The 19,512-nt window shown below is 40.3% G+C and overlaps 1 protein-coding gene across 1 annotated transcript in view; it reads right to left on the bottom strand.

Moving 5' to 3' along the window:
- LOC136875479 (formimidoyltransferase-cyclodeaminase) overlaps window positions 1–19,512 on the bottom strand; it is a 209,270-nt gene that overhangs the window by 124,727 nt on the left and 65,031 nt on the right. Inside the window, exon 4 of the mRNA XM_067149026.2 lies at window positions 5,035–5,171. Coding sequence (XP_067005127.2) covers window positions 5,035–5,171 — 137 coding nt within the window. The remainder of the gene's footprint in view (window positions 1–5,034; window positions 5,172–19,512) is intronic.

Below are 19,512 nucleotides of genomic sequence, written 5' to 3'. Positions count from 1 at the left end.
AAAGCCACTAGGAAAAAAAAACAAATTGAGAAGAATTGGTTCTTTACTCGATAAGAAGTGAAATGTTGAAAAACGTGAACCGGTACTTAACGAGGAAGAAGTAAATGAAATCTCAGAAAGTTTAGAAAATATGCCTACAAAATCGCTAAGACGACTTGGTCACCGGGGTTTACAAGAGCTCAGCATGGCGGGGTACAGAAATATTTCCAACATCTCCTGTCATAAGCATAATTACTAATTTCCTTAATTTTAATTGTTATCTCATGGCATGCGCGGACAAAGTGAGCGAAGTGCTGTCTTTATTGCAATGCCGCGGAGCGGGCAGTGATGAGTCAACGGCAGGCAGATATGCTGGGCGCGCCTGCCAGCCAGCCGATGAGAGAAACTCAGTGTACATAAAGCGATATGTTTCGTTCTACAAGAACATCGTCAGATTCTATCACATCACTTTAAATCATGCGTATATCTGTACAATATTGTTAACGTTGCATAAACTTGTCAAAGATTGAGATTTCGGGGGCAATATGAACAAATATTAACAAATATTAACAAATAACCATCACCGTACTATCATATTGAAATTTTTCTGTGCCTATCTAAGCTGCTAAAGTGTAGTCCGTTGCCTTTAATACATTGTTTCAACTTTCAACTTTCCACCACAAGTTGGTCTTATGGCGACGATGTGATAAGAAAGGGCTAGGAGTGGGAAGGAAGTGGCCGTGGCCGTAATAAGGTAGAGCTACAGCATTCGTCTGCGTGGAAGTCAAATCAATCAATTAATCAATCAATCAATCAATCAATCAATACTGATCTGCATTTAGGGCAGTCGCCCAGGTGACAGATTCCCTATCTGTTGTTTACCTAGCTTTTTCTTAAATGATTTCAAAGAAATTGGAAATTTATTGAATGTCTCCCTTGGTAAGTTATTCCAATCCGTAACTCCCCTTCCTATAAATGAATATTTGCCCCCAATTTGCCCTCTTGAATTCCAACTTTATCTTCATTTTGTGATCTTTCCTACTTTTAAAGACGCCACTCAGACCTATTCGTCTACTGATGTCATTCCACGCCATCTCTCCGCTGACAGCTCGGAACATACCACTTAATCGAGCAGCTCGTCTTCTTTCTCCCAAGTCTTCCCAACCCAAACTTTGCAACATTTTTGTAACACTACTCTTTTGTCGGAAATCACCCAGAACAAATCGAGCTGCTTTTCTTGAATCAAGTAATCCTGGTGAGGGTCCCATACACTGCAATCATACTCTAGTTGGGGTCTTACTAGAGAGTTATACAGGAAACAACGGAAAACCATCTTCGGGACTGCCAGCAATGGGTTTCAAACCCATTATCTCCCGAATGTCCGGCTCCATGGCTGAATGGTTAGCGTGCTGGCGTTTTGTGACAGGGGTCCCGGGTTCGATTTCGGGCAGGGTCGGGAATTTTAACCATCATTGGTTTATTTCGCTGGCACGGGGGCTGGGTGTATGTGTCGTCTTCATCATCATTTCATCACGACCCGCAGGTCGCCTAGGGGTGTCAAATCAAAATACCTGCACCTGGCGAGCCGAACATATCCTCGGACACTCCCGGCACTAAAATCCATCCGCCATTTCATCTCCCGAATGCTGGCTCACAGCTGCGCGCCCCTAACAGCACGGCCAACTCGCTCGGTCCTTTAATAAAACAGTCTTTCTTTAATAGTGTGTACTTTATACAGGTATGTTATATTGTTACATATTATGTTGAACTTGTGTGTCTGACAGACTGAAAAGCTCTTACATTACATTGAAGTCAATCGACACTGGAAAGTTCGGCTTTCTTCTTAACATGTGTAAGAGAAAAAATAATGCGGTATGCTTGTACTTCCTGTTCCTGTGCGTTTCCCATGATTAATGTATTATGTAAAATTATAGAAAATGAGCTATAACAAGGACCCATGTCCATAAGTGTATAAGTAAGGTGTTCTGAAAGTTTGGCCGTACCATGCAGAAATATATGCAACCACGCAAATTAAATACAATCAAATTTGCAGGGGAATGACACAAGATTTATCACTGTCGCGCCTTTTGTATGGCGATACATTGTCTAATTTAATCATAATGAACACCGTTCCCAGTTTAGTTATAAACGTGTACAAGATCTCGACAATGTGGCTGTACTAGGCTAAGCGGATGACAACACTTTAGTGTCGAAAGATGTAGAGTTTGTTACTGTAATAATTTAAACAACTAATCATTTCTTAAATCAAGTTGATCTCACATTAACCTTTCCCATCCCATGCCCGAGTTAACTCGGATGTCAAAATTTCTCCCGCTGTCCCAAACACGAGTTAATTCGGATTTAAAGCAATGCGCTCTTGTTCACTTCCGAGTTCAGTCCAACGCTGTTCACATACTTTATTCAGACGACGGACGATTCATAAATCGCCTTACCGTTTTTTTTAGGATAATTATGTGCCTTGTCTTTTTCCTTCACAACTGTCTTCTGAGATGGGTGCACGGGAGTGTAAAGAAAGCATAAGTTAACGAAAGATTATATTTTAGAAATTTTAGGCAATGATGATGAGTCTGATTTTTTTATGAATATAGTGGAGATAAGTTTCAGTGAAACAAGCTGGCAACATTTATCACGCCAAGTTTTTTCATGTTTTTGGAAAAGTGTTAGGAGAAGACTATTGCTAATATTGTCGTTCAATGACTTTTCAGTAGCCGTGTAAATACAAAGTATTCATGGCCTATTACAACCACTGTCGAAAAGTCCAGAAAAATCTGGTATGGGGCATGCATAAGGCTGAAAGAAACTTGGGACTGAACAGGTTAAATGCAGCTAAATCTAATATTATGGCTGTAGAACAAGGTAAATTAAGGAGTAATGTTAAAAGGACCATACGCGGAATTCAGATACGCTCAATCACTGATTTAAATAAAATCAAGTACTAAGGAATCACACATAATTATTTTCTGTTAACGAAATAATAAGCTTGTGTACTGAAACCTGCTTGAACCTCACCAAAAAATTAAAATATTAAGTAAGTACAACTTGCCCACCTTGGTCCATCTTTTGCAGTGCGCCCCTCTTTCGAAATTGAAAGCGAATTCCTAACTGATGTTAATAAAGTAATCAGAAGAGCTGTCAAGGAAACAATAGGTCTCCCAGCAGATATCACAGACTCTGTGCTCCACTCTTCTCGGACATTTCATGGTTTGGGAATTACGAAACATCGTCAAGACTTCAACCTCTGCAATCGGCTTAGTTCTACTCCTGATCAACTACTGAATCGAACAAGAAACTTCCAAGAAGAAATGACAAGAACAAATACCGGACGAGTTGGCCGTGCGGTTAGGGGCGCGCCGCTATGAGCTTGCATCCGGGAGGTAGTGGGTTCGAACCCCACTTTCGCCAGCCCTGAAAATGGTTTTCCGTGGTTTCCCATTTTCATATCAGGCAAATGCTGGGACTGTTCCTTAATTAAGGCCACGGCCGTTTCCTTTCCACTCCTATGCCTTTCCTATCCCATCATTGCCATAAGAAATATATGTGTCGGTGCGACGTAAAGCAAATTACAAAAGAGGAAAAAAAGAACGACAACCTAATATGTGAAGACTCGGGAAGATGTTACAAGATCAACAATAAGAGACGTGGAGAAACCTGCCGCACCGTGGAAGGGATTATCACATTTCTTTGACTGGGTGAAATCAAATTCCTGGATTTCCACAAAAAAAGGGAAACCTTCCCTCTTCACAAGGGACGAACACTATAATGATTAACTGTAATGCCATTCCAATCTACTGTATCCATGGCAGGAGTCAAGATGTCCGTACCGCCATTGCACGAGAATGAACCTTCCTTCACGTACTCAGCTTCCGTCGCATAGGAGAACCTCCTAGGAACGATAAACACCATAGGGTCAGGAATACTATTGATGAGTGTCTGAAGAAATGTTGTAGATTTTAAGCGTTTATCATCTGATTGCTCTACTAATCGCGTTGACAATAACAACTTATTGACAGAAAGCAGAAAGAAAGCTCAATAATCGACCCAACAATAACAGTTAAAGAAACAGCTCGCATGACAAAGAGGTTGATGATGAATAAAAAGGATGCTATTCACCTTGCTTCATGTAACTGAAACGATACACTGTGGAAAATTGAGAAGTCATAGGAATGTTGTCTGGTGATCCCGGAACAGTTTCAAAATTATCAATCATTTTTCACACGCATTAAATTCATCCAAAGAACAAAAAATATCCTTAAGTGTGTTAAGGGACACTCTGTAAATTGTACTCCATCACTTGTATGGTTTCATTGAAAAATGAGTCCGCCTACGTATCTTAACGGTTAGTGTTATTAGCCGCCGTCCTTGGGGGTTCGGGTTCGATTCGCGGTACTGCCAGAAATTTAAGAATGGTAGAAGGGTTGGTATATGGTTGAAATTGAACATGCTGTTCACCTCCAATGGGAGTGTGCCTAAAAATAGCTGCGCCACCTCGGTATGAGGACAAGAGATTACTATTGAAAAATAAAATAAAGCATTTCATACGCGGGGCAGCTGCCTTCAGATTTCTCATTTATAATTAACCAAGATGTCACGTTTCATTGCTTTATTTTTAAATGAAATATTGGGCTGCTTCTCGTGGTAACCCTTGACTAAAGGCAGATATCTCCAGAGCATTTTCTCTCTCTCAATCTTTGCTGTTGTTAATGTAATTGTATGTGAAATTGAATGTATTAATATGGACACTTTTATTCTAATAAAGTTAGTGACATTTTCTTCCATTAATTCCCTGCCATTTCTGCAAATCCATGCAATTACATCAGTAATATTCCAACTGCCAAGATGTGGTGGAAATAAGTTTTCAATAATGAGTGGCAAAATGTAACATTTCTGTAGTCGGGTCAACCTGACTCGCTTGAATGATGATGAAAGTAAATCAAAACTCGGAGCGTTCGGGTTTTAATATTATTTGAGGCTGAGGTCCGCTCCCACCCCTCAAATTACCTGGTTGTAATCGTGAAACGTCGTAGATAGACTTACCGGTGTGCCTGCTCTTTGGTTGAGATGAGATTGATGTTGTAGGCGATGAGGAAACTGCGAGCTCCAACCATACTGGCACCCCATCGCGGGCGGAACTCACATGGACCATAATCTGGGCGCCATCGATCGTCTGATAGCTGGAAAGAGAGTAACAATATTCTTCTAGAATCAGTGGTGGCTCCTTTTTTCGCACGCATGAGCTGCTGAACACTTAGTTTAAATGTATTTTAACAGATTTCGTGCATAATTCAAATGTTCACATTTTCCACAATAGGCCATGACAGATATCAACCACACGACTTCACACAGCATGAAACAACAAATGCATTCTCACCAAATAGGTGTTTTCATAGATACGGTAGCTTACCTTGTAGCATAATAATGGGTTTTGCGTGAGTGACGATGTTGTCTTTAGTGCTTGTGTTGATTTTCTGTGACATATTGTAAAAACTATAGATTCGAGTTGGTGTGAAAGGCTGCAGCCATCTTGTTCTTTAATACCGAGCATTGATGATACATTATACTGCTCACTGTTTTCCAGAGAGATACGACGATTAAGTGTGACAGGGTCACCATCTTGCGGAACTCGAACCCGTTGCACTTACAGCTCTTATCATTAGTCTGTCACATCATCTAATATGTACAGTCAACGTTTGTATTAGGTTAGGTCATCTTGGAATGCTTCGTTTTATGTCCATAAGTATGTCATCACTCAGGCACTAAAATTATAAACAGATCTGAATACAACTACGACCATTCTAAATCAATTAGTGGGGCTACATTTTTGGTTAAAAATCTTCATTTCATCGTCGGGCATAGATTTGATAAAGAATGTCCAGTACTAATGATACACAGTCTGACCTAGTATTACTGTGCCCTATTTGTGCTAAGCTATGTAAATCATTGTTAGGTGTTAACATTCACGTTGGTAAAGCTCCTCACCCCGAAAGCAGGAGAAATAAAATATCTAAGCAATATGCCATCAACAACACAACCCGATGTAATTCTAATTCCATAATCCAAATCGCTGAGATTATAAACGATGATGGACGCGTAGAACCAATACAGAGTAATCCAATAGTCGAAGATATTCCAAACGAAAATGCTACTGTAATGCAGGAGGGGGAAAACAATATCTCTAGTATTATGCAGACTGGGAATGTTGATAAGTTAGAAGCCCTGGCATCAAACATTTTACAGTTTTTCGCCGACCAAGTAACTGAACTGCCTGGTCCTCAACACCCTGCAGTCAAATACTTTAAAACTAGAAAGCTGCAAAATAATCATAAATATGATCATAAAATATCTAGTAATCCAAAACGAGGGTCTAACAGACAACGAGGAAAATCAAGAACGTTATGTTAAGAAGTAGCTCAATACCAGTTTTGTAACCAAAGGCGAAAAGTTGCCCGTAAAATAATGGAAAAAAATTAACAAGCGTCAACATTGCAAAATTTCAATGCCAAGAATAACAGAATATTTTGGAAATAGAGTACATTGGGTGTCGACAACAACAATACGCCTCTCTCAGACACATAAATAAATACTGACTTACCAGCTGATATTACCATTAGTGAAAATTACGTACATAAGGTCCTTCACGGCATAAAAGTTGACACGTCACCTGACTCCGATCGTATAACAGTTCGTGTTTTAATACATCTTAACCACTAGACTTCTCACGTTGCTCATTAACGCAATGCTGCAATTCTCTTATGTAACTTCACAGCTTAAAACGGGTCGAACGATTTTGATACACAAAGGGGGAGAAATAAACTATATCAAGGAAAGGACACCTATTACCATATATTCTGTGATCAGGATAATCATAGAACGTGTGTTAGATGCTCAGCTACGTGCACACATCACTTTATACCATCTCATCGCTGATTTATGCCACTACCTGTAACCCTTATTAACGCCTCTCTTGTCAATGGTTGCCTTTAAGATACAAAGAGCTACCGGAAGAATTGTTGCGTCATTTTCATCGACATATCGAAAACTTTTGATTCTATTCGACATCAGCACATCAGACAGGCTCTTCAGCAGTCCGTCATTCCAGACAATTTACGTAAACTTACTATAGCTTTCCTTTTGCAGAACAGTATTTAAGTAGAAGCAGATTTTAAGACATCCAAACCTATAGAAATTAATGGTGAGTAGCACAAGGTTCCCCTACTTCATCATTCCTTTTCAATTTGGCAATGAATAAAATATTACATGATCTTACCGACCAAGACGTCAGAGATAATTACGGATACATTTTACCTGAAGAATTCCCACCATTGTCTTCTTTCGCATTCGCTGATGATATAGCAATAATCAGGAGAACCGAAGAAGATACAACAATTTTTAATTAATTTCGCCATAAGCAGCTTCACAGAAATAGGTCTAAATGTTAACCCACAACAAGTAAATATATTGTCCTAAAGAAGGTAAAACTGGTTCCAGGAAAAATCACCAATCTTCAAGTAATACCATTTTAATAATGAACGAATCAAGTATCTACGAATTGATTTCAATAATGAAATATCTCTTGACAGATCTAAAGAAATTAATACCTTAAATTCTGTTTTAAACAATTTAGTTAAAGTACACTTTAAAACCAGAACAGAAAGTTAAAAATTATCAATGTATTTATTTGGCCAGGATTGATATACACACTACAGTGCGTACCTCCAACTCAGTTATCGAGCACTTTCCTTAAAGATCTGAACAAAATTATAAGAAGTTCGGTTAAAGAAATAATGATGATACACCAAACTCCAAGTTATATAGTCCAAAGAAATTCGGAGGTATGGGACTACTCTGCGCCGAATGGGAGGCTAATATTCAGTACTATAATATCTTCAGTCGCTTACTCCCAATTAAGGACGTGCAGCTACATCATGCACGAAAATATTCCGATGAGCAGAACATTGCACTCCATAAACTGAACAGCAATAAAGAAAGTCTTCCCCCTGAAACCAATGGAAGAAAGCTGCGAGAAATAATGAGAGATCGATCTTTCCAGTTATGATTTCAGTTACCCCAGAAAGGGAGAGGAGTGGTTTTGTACACCAATCACCCGAAAGCAAATTCCTGCTATAAAAATGCAGTAAGGTCGGTTCTGTTGCCGCCAAAACGTTTGCAACGAGACCGAAACACTTGGACATGTACTCGGGTTCTGTAGGAGCACCGAATTACTGTGGAACAATCGTCACCATCGAGTAAGAACTTCAGTTGCTCAAGGCCTGAGGCAGCGTGGATTGAAGGTGCACGAAGAAGTTCACTGCGTCTCTGCCGACGACTCAGCGAGGAGAATGGACACCATAGCCACCAATAAGAAAGAGAATAAAGCGATGGTGTTAGATCCTATCATTCGTTTCGAGAGGGGCCTGCAACAAGCCAGGATATTAATTTGGAAGAACAAGCAATTTATATACCATTTCTTAGTAAGTTCTACATTTCTGTAAATCGCTGAATAGTAAATAAACACCAGCTATAAAATGAAGGCCTTCAAGCACATATGAAAAAATGAAAACCTACAACCTATTTTCCAGTCGATGACCGTATCAGAGATGGAATGAATGAAACCCCAATCTTGCGGCGAGGATAGGAATTGTGCCGGCTGCCGAAGCCTGTCGCACTCGTCTGGCGCAATGATTAATGACTGACAGATAAAATGAAATGATAGTGGAGAGTGTTGCTGGAATGAAAGATGACAGGGAAAACCGGAATACCCGGAGAAGAACCTGACCCGCCTCCGCTTTGTCCAGCACAAATCTCACATGGAGTTCAAGCACATATATTCATCCCAATTAATTTCATCCAACTTTCAGGTTATTGTTTCGACCTATTTTAAAAACTCATGCGGAAGCTCTGTTTGCATTGATATTAAAAGGTGAGATTGTTTTCGTTGCAATATTTGTATTCTTCTGTGCTGAATGCAGCGGTATGAATGCTTCACTTTCTTCTTGATTATGCCTTTTGACTTTTTCCTCCATACTTCGGTATACTTTCCTTTCTCACCACCTCCCCCTCAATAACTGATTTCATCTGAACGTTATAAAATACAATTACAAGCTCAATTGTGGAAATAATAATAATTGTTCCGAGGATTCTGTGGGACGCAGGGGTGAAAGAAAGTGCAGGCATGAATGGATGGATAGAGAAAAGTCAGAAGATTAATTTACAACTTTAAAATATGAGATGCATTTCTTTTACCTTTTTTTAACTTTACCCTTTGCTAAGCAAATAACAAAATCAGGTAGAAGGTCTAGCTCGTTAGCTTGGGTAACAATATTAGAAAAATCATAATAATCAACTGATAATCAATTAACAACCTGAGCTTGAAGCTCCTTAATTACAAATTTTACATGAGCACTATTGCTCCTTTCAACCAACAGTCAAGGAGACGGATCTGCCAATTTTTCTGCGTCTTTGATCTAAAATTTACACTTTAGGAGACAATTCTCCAAAATTACAAGTTCCAGACCCATCAAAGGCACAATCTACATTTAACAAAACAAATGTATTCACTGTCTTAACGGCTCAACAGTTTAATTGCCTTAAAATGAAATTGAGTTTAACAGGGGCAACAAGTACCCATAGGCCCTACTACTCGGCCTTTGGTAAAAACGGAAGGTTAATGTAACTTGCCCAAAATCAAAAGCTTAGGAGGCGAATACTTGCACTCCTTGAAATTCACATGAAAATACTAAAACCCTATGTGGATTTAAGGCCCGACGTTACAGAGGCTAAGCCTTTACTACGGAGGTGACTAGATGGAGTGAAAGTTTACAAAATTAAGAGATAAATTAAATGGCTACAAAATCATACTCACCTCAGTATCAAGATGAGAGGTAATTTCTTTTTTTTTTCTATTTGCTTTACGTCGCACCGACACAGATAGGTCTTTGGCGACGAAGGGTCAGGAAAGGGAAAGGAATGGGATGGAAGCGGCCGTGGCCTTAATTAAGGGACAGCCCCAGCATTTACCTAGTGTGAAAATGGGAAACCACGGAAAACCATCTTCAGGGATGCCGATAGTGGTGTTCGAACCCATTATTTCCCGGATGCGAGCTCATAGCTTCGCGCCCCTAACCACACGGCCAACTCGCCCGGTCCTTCAAAATTTAAAAATTCATTTTTACGACATAGAGAAAATCTCATTAGAGGTCATAAGATCTTCTCTGCAAATTATACAGTTTCATTTATACTTTGAATCGTAATTTCCAGAAAAGATGTGATTTCATTTTTAGAATTACATACTATGAATTATGTATTCCGGACCTTTATGGTTACGCTCACTGGAGGACGGATGATTTATTTTTTAATAAATCTTATCATCATATGAGCAATCCAGATCAGAACAAAGTAATTCCTTAAAAGTTGTACCAAACACGATCATGGGCACATTTCATGTGTGTTTTATTTTACGTTTCTTGCGCTTTTCCCACAACTTCCTTAAGGTGGAAATAGAACATTTTGAACAGACACTCGTCAGTTGTACGCATGCTGAAGTTTTAATGAAGCCGTATCTTCTTTCATTAAAGACTACTATATCTTCAAGAGCACACTGGAAAATTTCTACGATATCCCATCTCGTGAGTAGATGAGTAGACGTAGTATTTCTGTTGGCCACAGAATTTTGCTTATAACTGTCTAGCACTAGACAATATACTAAGTTGGACTATACTTCACTGGAACTACCTGTTGTTTCACTAATTAGCTGGAAGACAAATTTGAAAATAGTTACTATTTTCAAATCCAACCAACCTTATTATGCTAGAGAAAAGTTTCTCTTTATAAGCTATAGCGTTCCCTTTTTGTTGCGTTCGTATGTACTGCGTATTTATTTATTTTTTATTTTTTTTTTTGTGAATTCAGTTCATTACATGTAAGCGAGTGACGTATCAAGATAATCTAGAGAGTAGTAGACTTGGTTACAATCAGCTAGACTGTCATAGTAAAAGTGACGTAACCAGATTATCATGAAATTTCTTCAAAAGGATCATACGAGCAGCTAATTTGGTCCAGAATTAGCACGACACAAAATAGATTATCAATCATGATAGTACAAATATCAGACAAAAATATAAGTACCATCGCTACCGTCGCTTGATGAGGTGGTATGTCATTCATGCTACTTTTTCCTGTAAACACCTTTTTTCCTCTCTCTCTCTCTCTCTCTCTCTCTCTCTCTCTCTTTCTCTAATCATTCATCACTGACTGAAATATTCAAATGATGTTCTCTCGTTGAAATGCAAGCCATAATCCAAAAGGAATACAGAATTCATTGATCTATATTTGTAAACGTTTGCTTGGCCTGCAGATATTTTACATTCATAACCAGAGCATGAAATGTATGAATGGATAAAGAATCATAACCGCAGGGATATTTGTAGAATTGAAGAATAATTCAATTTATTCTTGTATGATCTAAAAAATACAAAATGTTTAGTATTTTAAGTTTGTGATATATAATGGATTCTTTCTATATTTCTTTCGTCATAATCGTATGGTCACAGGTACCGTGTACGATTTAATTTGACGCATTCTATTTGTCTGTTCGTCAGTTCCGACGTTCTGTTTTACTATAGGCTTACTAGATGGCAGAGTAAAAATCTCTCTTGGGCGTCAATAGCTGAGTTTTAATTAATTTTGTCGGGTAAACACCAAAGATCTTTTACATGCCGACATCGTACGACATGGAGTGTCGAATGGACTTTTTTCCTCCCTTGAAAATTCCGACTATCTCTGCCCGGTTTGAACCCACTACGTTGAGATCCAGAGGCCGACACTTTACCACGAATACACAGAGGCAGCTGTATTTTTCATTTACTGTCAGTCATCACATTCCATACTGAGTGACGGTTAAAAATCTTATTATCAGTTACTGCTTTAATATTTTACAAATACATTTAATGTGATGAAATTATCCGCCTAAATAGTGCATGAATGATAGTAGTTTTTGTTATAAGGCGAAATATAGCTAGACCATCATAGCCTGCTAACGTCAGTCAGAAACGAAAAGGGCAGGGGTCGGATCCCTTGAAGAATGAAGGTATCGGCCAAGAAAAGTAAAGAGCCACAAAGGGCGTAAAAATGAAAGACTCCCTATGATTCGGGAAACTAGTACCGTTGGAGTAGAAAGGACGAAAGTGAAATATAGTCGCCACGTCCGTTGGATCACCAGCTGTCAGCGTTTGAGTTGTAGCGGAACACTTGATTTTGTCCCTTCATTCATTTCAAGTGCATATATTCATTTCCTTCAATCCAATCAGGAAAATATGTTGGCCATTTCGTGTTTATTTGAAGTATACATGTATGTCCGCCCCTAGTGACGATTTTTCTCTCCTTTTTTTTTTACTTTGCTTTACGTCGCACCGACACAGATAGGTCTTATGGCGGCGATGGGATAGGAAAGGGATAGGAGTGGGAAGGAAGGCACCGTGGTCTTCATTAAGGTACAGCTCCAGCATTTGCCTGTGGTGAAAATGGGAAACCACGAAAAACCATCTTCAGGGCTGCCGACAGTGGAGTTCGAACACATTATCTCCCGAATGCAAGCTGATAACTACATGACGCAAACCACACAGCCAGTTTTTTCGGAATTCACGTTTTCTCCTAAGGAATCTAACACGAGAAAATGATGAATTTTATGGCATGTTTTTACAGCCGGATATCCTTCCTGGCATCATCTTCAATTGAGGAGCACCGGGCGAGTTGGCCGTGCGGTTAGGCGCGCGCGGCTGTGAGCTTGCATCCGGGAGATAATGGGTTCGAATCCCACTGTTGGCAGCCCTGAAGATGGTTTTCCGTGGTTTCCCATTTTCACACCAGGCAAATGCTGGGGCTGTGCCTTAATTAAGGCCACGGTGCCCTTCCTATCCCATCGTCGCCATAAGACCTATCTGTGTCGGTGCGACGTAAAGCCACTAGCTGTTGAGGAGCTAATAACGAAATGAATTACTGTAGGGCGAATGAGATTGGGTAAGGTGGTGGAAGCAATCGTCTGTTACTTATGAATAGGAACTGCCGGGTTCATACCATTTGCGCAAAACTAACCGTGGGACACCGTGACATAACCGCAAATATGCAGCTTACAGTACCGCAAAAATTCAGGTTACAATACCGCAAATGAATATGACAAATCAATCACGCAGTGAAAGTGATCGCATGGCTCTAAGCTCTAACTATGGCATATAAATCGTTCGTAAAAAGGAAGATTGAGTCTATCATAAATTTATTAAGCCGTCTTTTAATTTCTGAATTTACAAACACGCCCATATGGTACTGGTGTGGCAGTACAGATGATCAGTATTACGAACACAGCCGGTATGGTGCTGGTGTGGCAGTTCTACTGAACAGTAGATATTCCCTGTGTAACAGTATACGTAGACGTTCTTCAGTGTTTCATACTAGTGCCGGCATGGAGTTTGTGAAAACAGTGACCAACCGTGGTGTGCAATGCGTAGTCTGCTGTAATTTTAAATCCCGTAGACAATGTGTAGTGAGCACTGGAAATATATCGTGGCGGTCTACTCTTAAAAATTGTGCAGCTACTTTAGAGACAAACTCAGATGCTAACGAAGTTGTGTTTACTAGAGGTGAACATACGCGTAAAAGTGAAAGTGAACAGTATCGAAAATTATATAACCTAATTACAAATAGTTGTAAGCGCATAGCTGCGGAGTGTAGTATTCGTATATCAATGTACAGAGAACGAAGGAAATTACTACCACTTAAGGAATTCTAGAGCGAAATATACACCTTTATCACTTCTTTGCAGAAGAGAAAAGTTACGAAACATATCATACAGAAACACGCATACGACATGACCGAGCTCGATAGCTGCAGTTGCTTAAGTGCGGCCAGTATCCAGTATTCGGGAGACAATGGGTTCAAATCCTACTGTCGGCAGCCCTGAAGATGGTTTTCCGTGGTTTCCCATGGTTTCCCATTTTCATATAAGGCAAATGCTGGGGCTGTACCTTACGTAAGGCCTCGGCCGCTTCCTTCCCACTCCTAGCCCTTTTCTGTCCTATCGTCGCCGTAAGACCTATCTGTGTCGGTGCGACGTAAAGCAAATTGTAAATTTAAAAAATTAAAAACATAACACATACAACATGGATCTCTAGAAAAGTTATTCAGCTGGTACAATATCGTTACTACAGTACACCAAAATTTTGTAACACCGTTACCAGCCACAACATTCTGAAGACCGAGAGAGTTGGCCGTGCGTTTAGAGGTGCGCGGCTGTGAGCTTGCATCCGAGAGATAGTGGGTTCGAATCCCACTGTCGGCAGCCTGAAATGTTTTTTCCGTGGTTTCCCATTTCACACCAGGCTCTGCCTTAATTAAGGCCACGTCCTCTTCCTTCCAACTCTTTGGCCTTTCCTATCCCATTGTCGCAATAAGACCTGTCTATGCCTGTGCGACGTAAAGCCACTAGGAAAAAAATCATTCTGAAGAAAATGAGTGCTATGACGAATCCTGTGGAGAATACGGTAGACGCCACACTTCTAATGCAAGGTAAGCCTTAATGTTCATTTGCCGTCATGATATGTCAACTTTTGCGCTACTGTAACCCTGTTCATTTGCGTAAATGTAACGTACTTTTGCGTAAAAGTGCTGCACCGGAACTGCCCCTGCATTTTCCTGGAAGTGGAGATGGGAAGCCATAGAAAACCCTTCTCAGGACAGACGACCGTAGGGTTCGAACCGACTCGTCTCCCGAATGCAGAGCTGTAGCGCATTAACACCCGTGGACACTCCGCTCAGTGTATTTATTTTCAGTATATAAGTTACTAGTATATGCCCGCGGCTTTGCGTTTATTAATTCAACCGTTAAGTGGTTCTAAACCATTTATTCATTTATTTGAGAGCAAATTTAAACATTTTATTTAATAACTCACATCGCTTTGACGTAAATTGCATGAAAGTGTATTTTTGTAGTGTTCCTCTTGGACTATAGGCGGAGGTTTCGCGAGTTCTGCGGCATTCTTCATGAATATAACGTGTGTTATACGTCGAGATAAATGTTTTCCCTCGTTTGTTGTTGATGCACATACACTCAGTAGTGATGGGACATTCAATTCATTTTACTGAATCGATTCATTTTATTTCGTTCACGTTACTGAATCGATACAGTGATCCGATAGCACGCCACATGAGTCACCGCTCCTACTGCATCTGTGTAGCATGTACTGATAAGACAGCAGCAACAGCATTCAGTGCTCGCTGCTGCCATCTAGTCTTCATACTATGAACTCCTTTCTTGGAAAAAATGCTAGTCACTCTAATACATCGAAGGCTTCCGGCGACGCAGGATGGGAAAGGTCTGGGATTAGGAAGGTAGCAGCCATGGCCTTAATTGAGGTACAGTCCCAGCATTTCCTGGTGTGAAAATGGGAAAACTACGGAAAACCATCTTAACGGCTGCCGACGGTGGGATTCGAACCCACCATCCCCCGAATGCAAGCGCATAGCTCCGCGATACTAACCACACGTCCAACTCGCTCAGTCATTTTTGAAAAATATGTATTTTTCTATCAGCAGCGGATTATTTTTAAATCATCGTATTTTGTATAGGCTACCCGAGATGTACAGTAGCCCACTGGTTTTCTGATTCAACATACTGTTGGTAAAGTTATTGCGTCAGTCGGCTCCCTTACTATCCACATATGATTGTGCAACGACATGACATACGAACTGAGAGAATACTGAGCCGTTCTTCTCAATATAAAGTAGGTACTTTTGAGTGGTCATGAGCATGCATAATAGTCATAGGACAGGCTAGAGTCGAGTTTAATTAATTGTCAATTGTCAACTAAGTTATATTACTAAGATTCGTTAAACTAATAAATAGTGTAACCTTATAACCTACCTACTTACTTACCTTTTTAACACTGCAAATAAATCCATCTATTATTTAAACCTCGTGTAAGAAGAGGACAGTGAATGCAAAGTGGGTATTATTTTCAAATGAGCTGAGCTCGAGAGTCCATTATAGCACACGATTCTTTCATTGTACCATGGTTCTGTATGTATTGTTTCAGAGGAGGTTCGGCTCCCCGCCAATGTCCAGTGTACCGATAATGAACCTTGTGTGTGTTGTGTCTCACTCGGTTCTCAACCAGTGACCAGTGTGCTGATAAGGAGCCGTGTGTATCTTGTCTCACTGAGCCGTGCTTCCGTGCGATTCTTTCGGTGTCCATGATTCACTGTCTCGCTGCAGCACAAGATCGGCTCCCCGCCAACGTCCAGTGTCCCGCTAGTGAGCCGTGAGTGCGCCACTCAGCACTGTCCGCTGGGAGTAACCTGAATCGTGTGCCATGAGCTCGTCGTTCCTGTGAATCGATTCACTCGGACAGTTGAATGAATCGATACACTGCTTCAAATCATGCATTCAGTAGCCAACACTAATACTCAGTATGCGAGTGAAACTATAAAACTTCAACGACGGTTAATGCTTAAGATACCGGGTTGGCAGATGGTAAAAATAATATTAAAACAATGTGAAAAACCATGTTATATAATACAAAAACTATTGTTTCCTTATAGAGCTTCGGGATAAATTATATTAATGTCCTTCCATTTGTACGTAAGATGTATAGTGTGTTTGCTTTTCCAACTCTTGAACAATCCACGTACAGATGACAATGGCAAAAGCACGGTTTTTGAAGATGGAGTCCTACCACTTTCAGCGATTGTCCTTGTGCCTTGTTGATGCACATAGAGAAACTCAAACAAACGGAGGGAACTACAGACATCTAAATTGAATTCGAAGGAATTATGTGAATCCGGGGAATGAATATTACTTCGCTCGTGGCATGTCCAGTCATGAGAGTGGCTTCAATAATATTCGACATCAGTTTTTGGGCTCGGAGTCGTGTTCCGTTGCAGAGGGAAGCAGGATTCATATTTCTGAGGGTAGTCGGTGCCACATTCATCCGTTCCAAGATGTTCGAGAGTACTCGAAGTGACTCGAAGTTGTTCAAAAGCTCTGTCGTGAAGTTGGCAGCCTCATCTGTATTACATATTGTGTCGATCGACTTGTAAATATGTATAACACCGTGTAATTCTTGTAGAAGCTGCTTGTTGATGACGTTGAAAGCTTCACTTCTTGGAGCAAGAATTGCTCTTTTACACATCCATGCGTAATTGGAGAAATGCTGTGGCGATGAATGTTAAAAATTTCACATCTGTGCGTGTTTTTTATTATTATATATCTTGTGTACTATACGAAATAATGTAAGATTGAGTTTGAAAGAAAATATGGTACAGGTTTTACTGCTGATTTAGCAAAATCCTTGTATAGTCTAAAATTTTAAGTACCGAGCTCGATAGCTGCAGTCGCTTAAGTGCGGCCAGTATCCAGTATTCGGGAGATAGTAGGTTCGAATCAAACTGTCGGCAGCCCTGAAAATGGTTTTCCGTGGTTTCCCATTTCCTCACCAGGCAAAATGCTGGGGCTGTACCTTAATTAAGGCCATGGCCGCTTCCTTCCCACTCCTAGCCCTTTCCTGTCCCATCGTCGCCATAAGACCTATCTGTGTCGGTGCGACGTAAAGCAACTAGCAAAAAAAATTAAGTGAATTAGGTTTATATCGGGTAAATATGAAATAAGTAACTAAATAAATAATTAAAACGATTAAAAGTAATATAAGTAATTAATTAAAATAAAGATAAAGATTCATCTAATAATACGCCTATGTTAAAATTTTCAGATCTCTGACTGTCGTAGATTTGACTGGGCTTCGCACACACTTGCGAATATTACGGACTGATGTCTCTTCGTGTCGGGGACCGAAAATGGCTTCCAACTCAATGGACTTACAATCAGAGGAATACTACTTCTCCAGCGGCATGCCCAGTCATGATGGTGGCTTCAATAATACCCGTCATCAGTTTCAGAGTCGTGTTCATTACAGAGGGAAGGATTCATATTCCTGAGAAGGATAATCGGTGCCACAATCGTCCACTCCAAGATGTTCGAGGGTACTCCTGGTGACTCCAACTTGTTCAAAATCTTTGTCGTGTAGTTGACAGCCTCATATCGATATTCTTTTCAATTTGTAGAAAACCGGGTAATTCTTGTAAATGTTGCTTGTTGATGACATTGACAGGTTCATTTCTTGGTGCAAGAATTGTATACACAGTCATCCGTCTTCGGTGAAAAGCTGTGCCCACATATGACAAACATTTCAAGCCGTTGGGTGCCGTAGATTTGGCTGGGCATCGCACATTTGTACACAGACAGACAGACAGACAGACAGACAGACAGACATCATGGACTGAAGGGAAATGGCTTCCTATTCCACGGACTGAAAATGGCATCTAGACTGATACACGTATTATTCCTTATTTATTATTATGATTATACTCAATCTTGTCCTATATGTTTCCTCCAAATGTGTCCAACACTCGTCCCCTTTCTCTAGAGGGTCGTATATGAAGTGAGACTAATCTTCGTAGCGAATAGCTCAAGACTTTACGTTTCCATCCGACGGACGTATCATCATCAACAGCGTCATGTGCCCTCAGTCCATATAAGACCTAAAATGGCTTCCTACGCCATGGACGTAAAATGTCTCCTTGACTTGTATTACCTATCTTATGTGGGTTGCCTAGCGAGAGTAAATCTATGCATTTATTCTTGGTGACAGCACGTTGGATTGTCATATCCCAATACACGTTTACGGATGGCTTTTCGTTCAGCAAAAGCGAAAATGAAAATTCCGGGTCCGAAGTGCATTTGAACCTCGTTCCATCTACCTATGTTAAAAATTTCAGATGTCTGAGGGCTGTAGATTTGGCTGGGCATCGCGCACACGCAAAACACACACAGACAAACACTTCCTTTTATTATTATATAGATAATCATTGTTACAGCTCCACAACATAGCTGGCTCTGCCACTTTGTATTCCGTTGACGCCTTTATCCGTTAGCTTACTTAGCAGAGTCGATTGAAGGATTCCCAACAACAGCAAATCCCCAAGGCACGCCGTTCTCTCTCTTGAATAGCGACACGCTTTTTCCCTCCCTGGAGAGCACAAAAGAGAACAAAATAGTACGACAAAGAATGTGTCGAAGCTGTCGGCTAAAGGTAAATCACTTGTGTTAAATGTGAGAGAAATAAATGTGAGCACAGGAAATATCTTTTGAACTAAGCTATAAACCGCTGTTTCTTAAACTTCGGGTGACGATAGGACTCTATAGCTTCAGAACGTTACCTTCACCTAATTGAATAAGAGAATCACAAAAGAAAGAAATTTCCCATTTCCTTTATATTTTATGAATAACTGGCAACCCGACTCGGCTTCACACAGGAACAATTGTCATTTTCTGGTGATAAGCCGTATAAAATTTCCCTTTAGACGACGATAGCTCTACCGAGTGAATTGGCTATGCGGTTAGGATCGCGTAGCTGTGAGCTAGCATTTGGAAGATTGTGGGTTCGAATCCCACCGTCGGCAGACTGAAGATCG

Source organism: Anabrus simplex, chromosome 6, assembly GCF_040414725.1.
Source record: "Anabrus simplex isolate iqAnaSimp1 chromosome 6, ASM4041472v1, whole genome shotgun sequence".
Lineage (NCBI taxonomy): Eukaryota > Metazoa > Arthropoda > Insecta > Orthoptera > Tettigoniidae > Anabrus > Anabrus simplex.
Note: the sequence above shows the minus strand (reverse complement) of the source record. Positions and strands in the feature narration are given on the sequence as shown.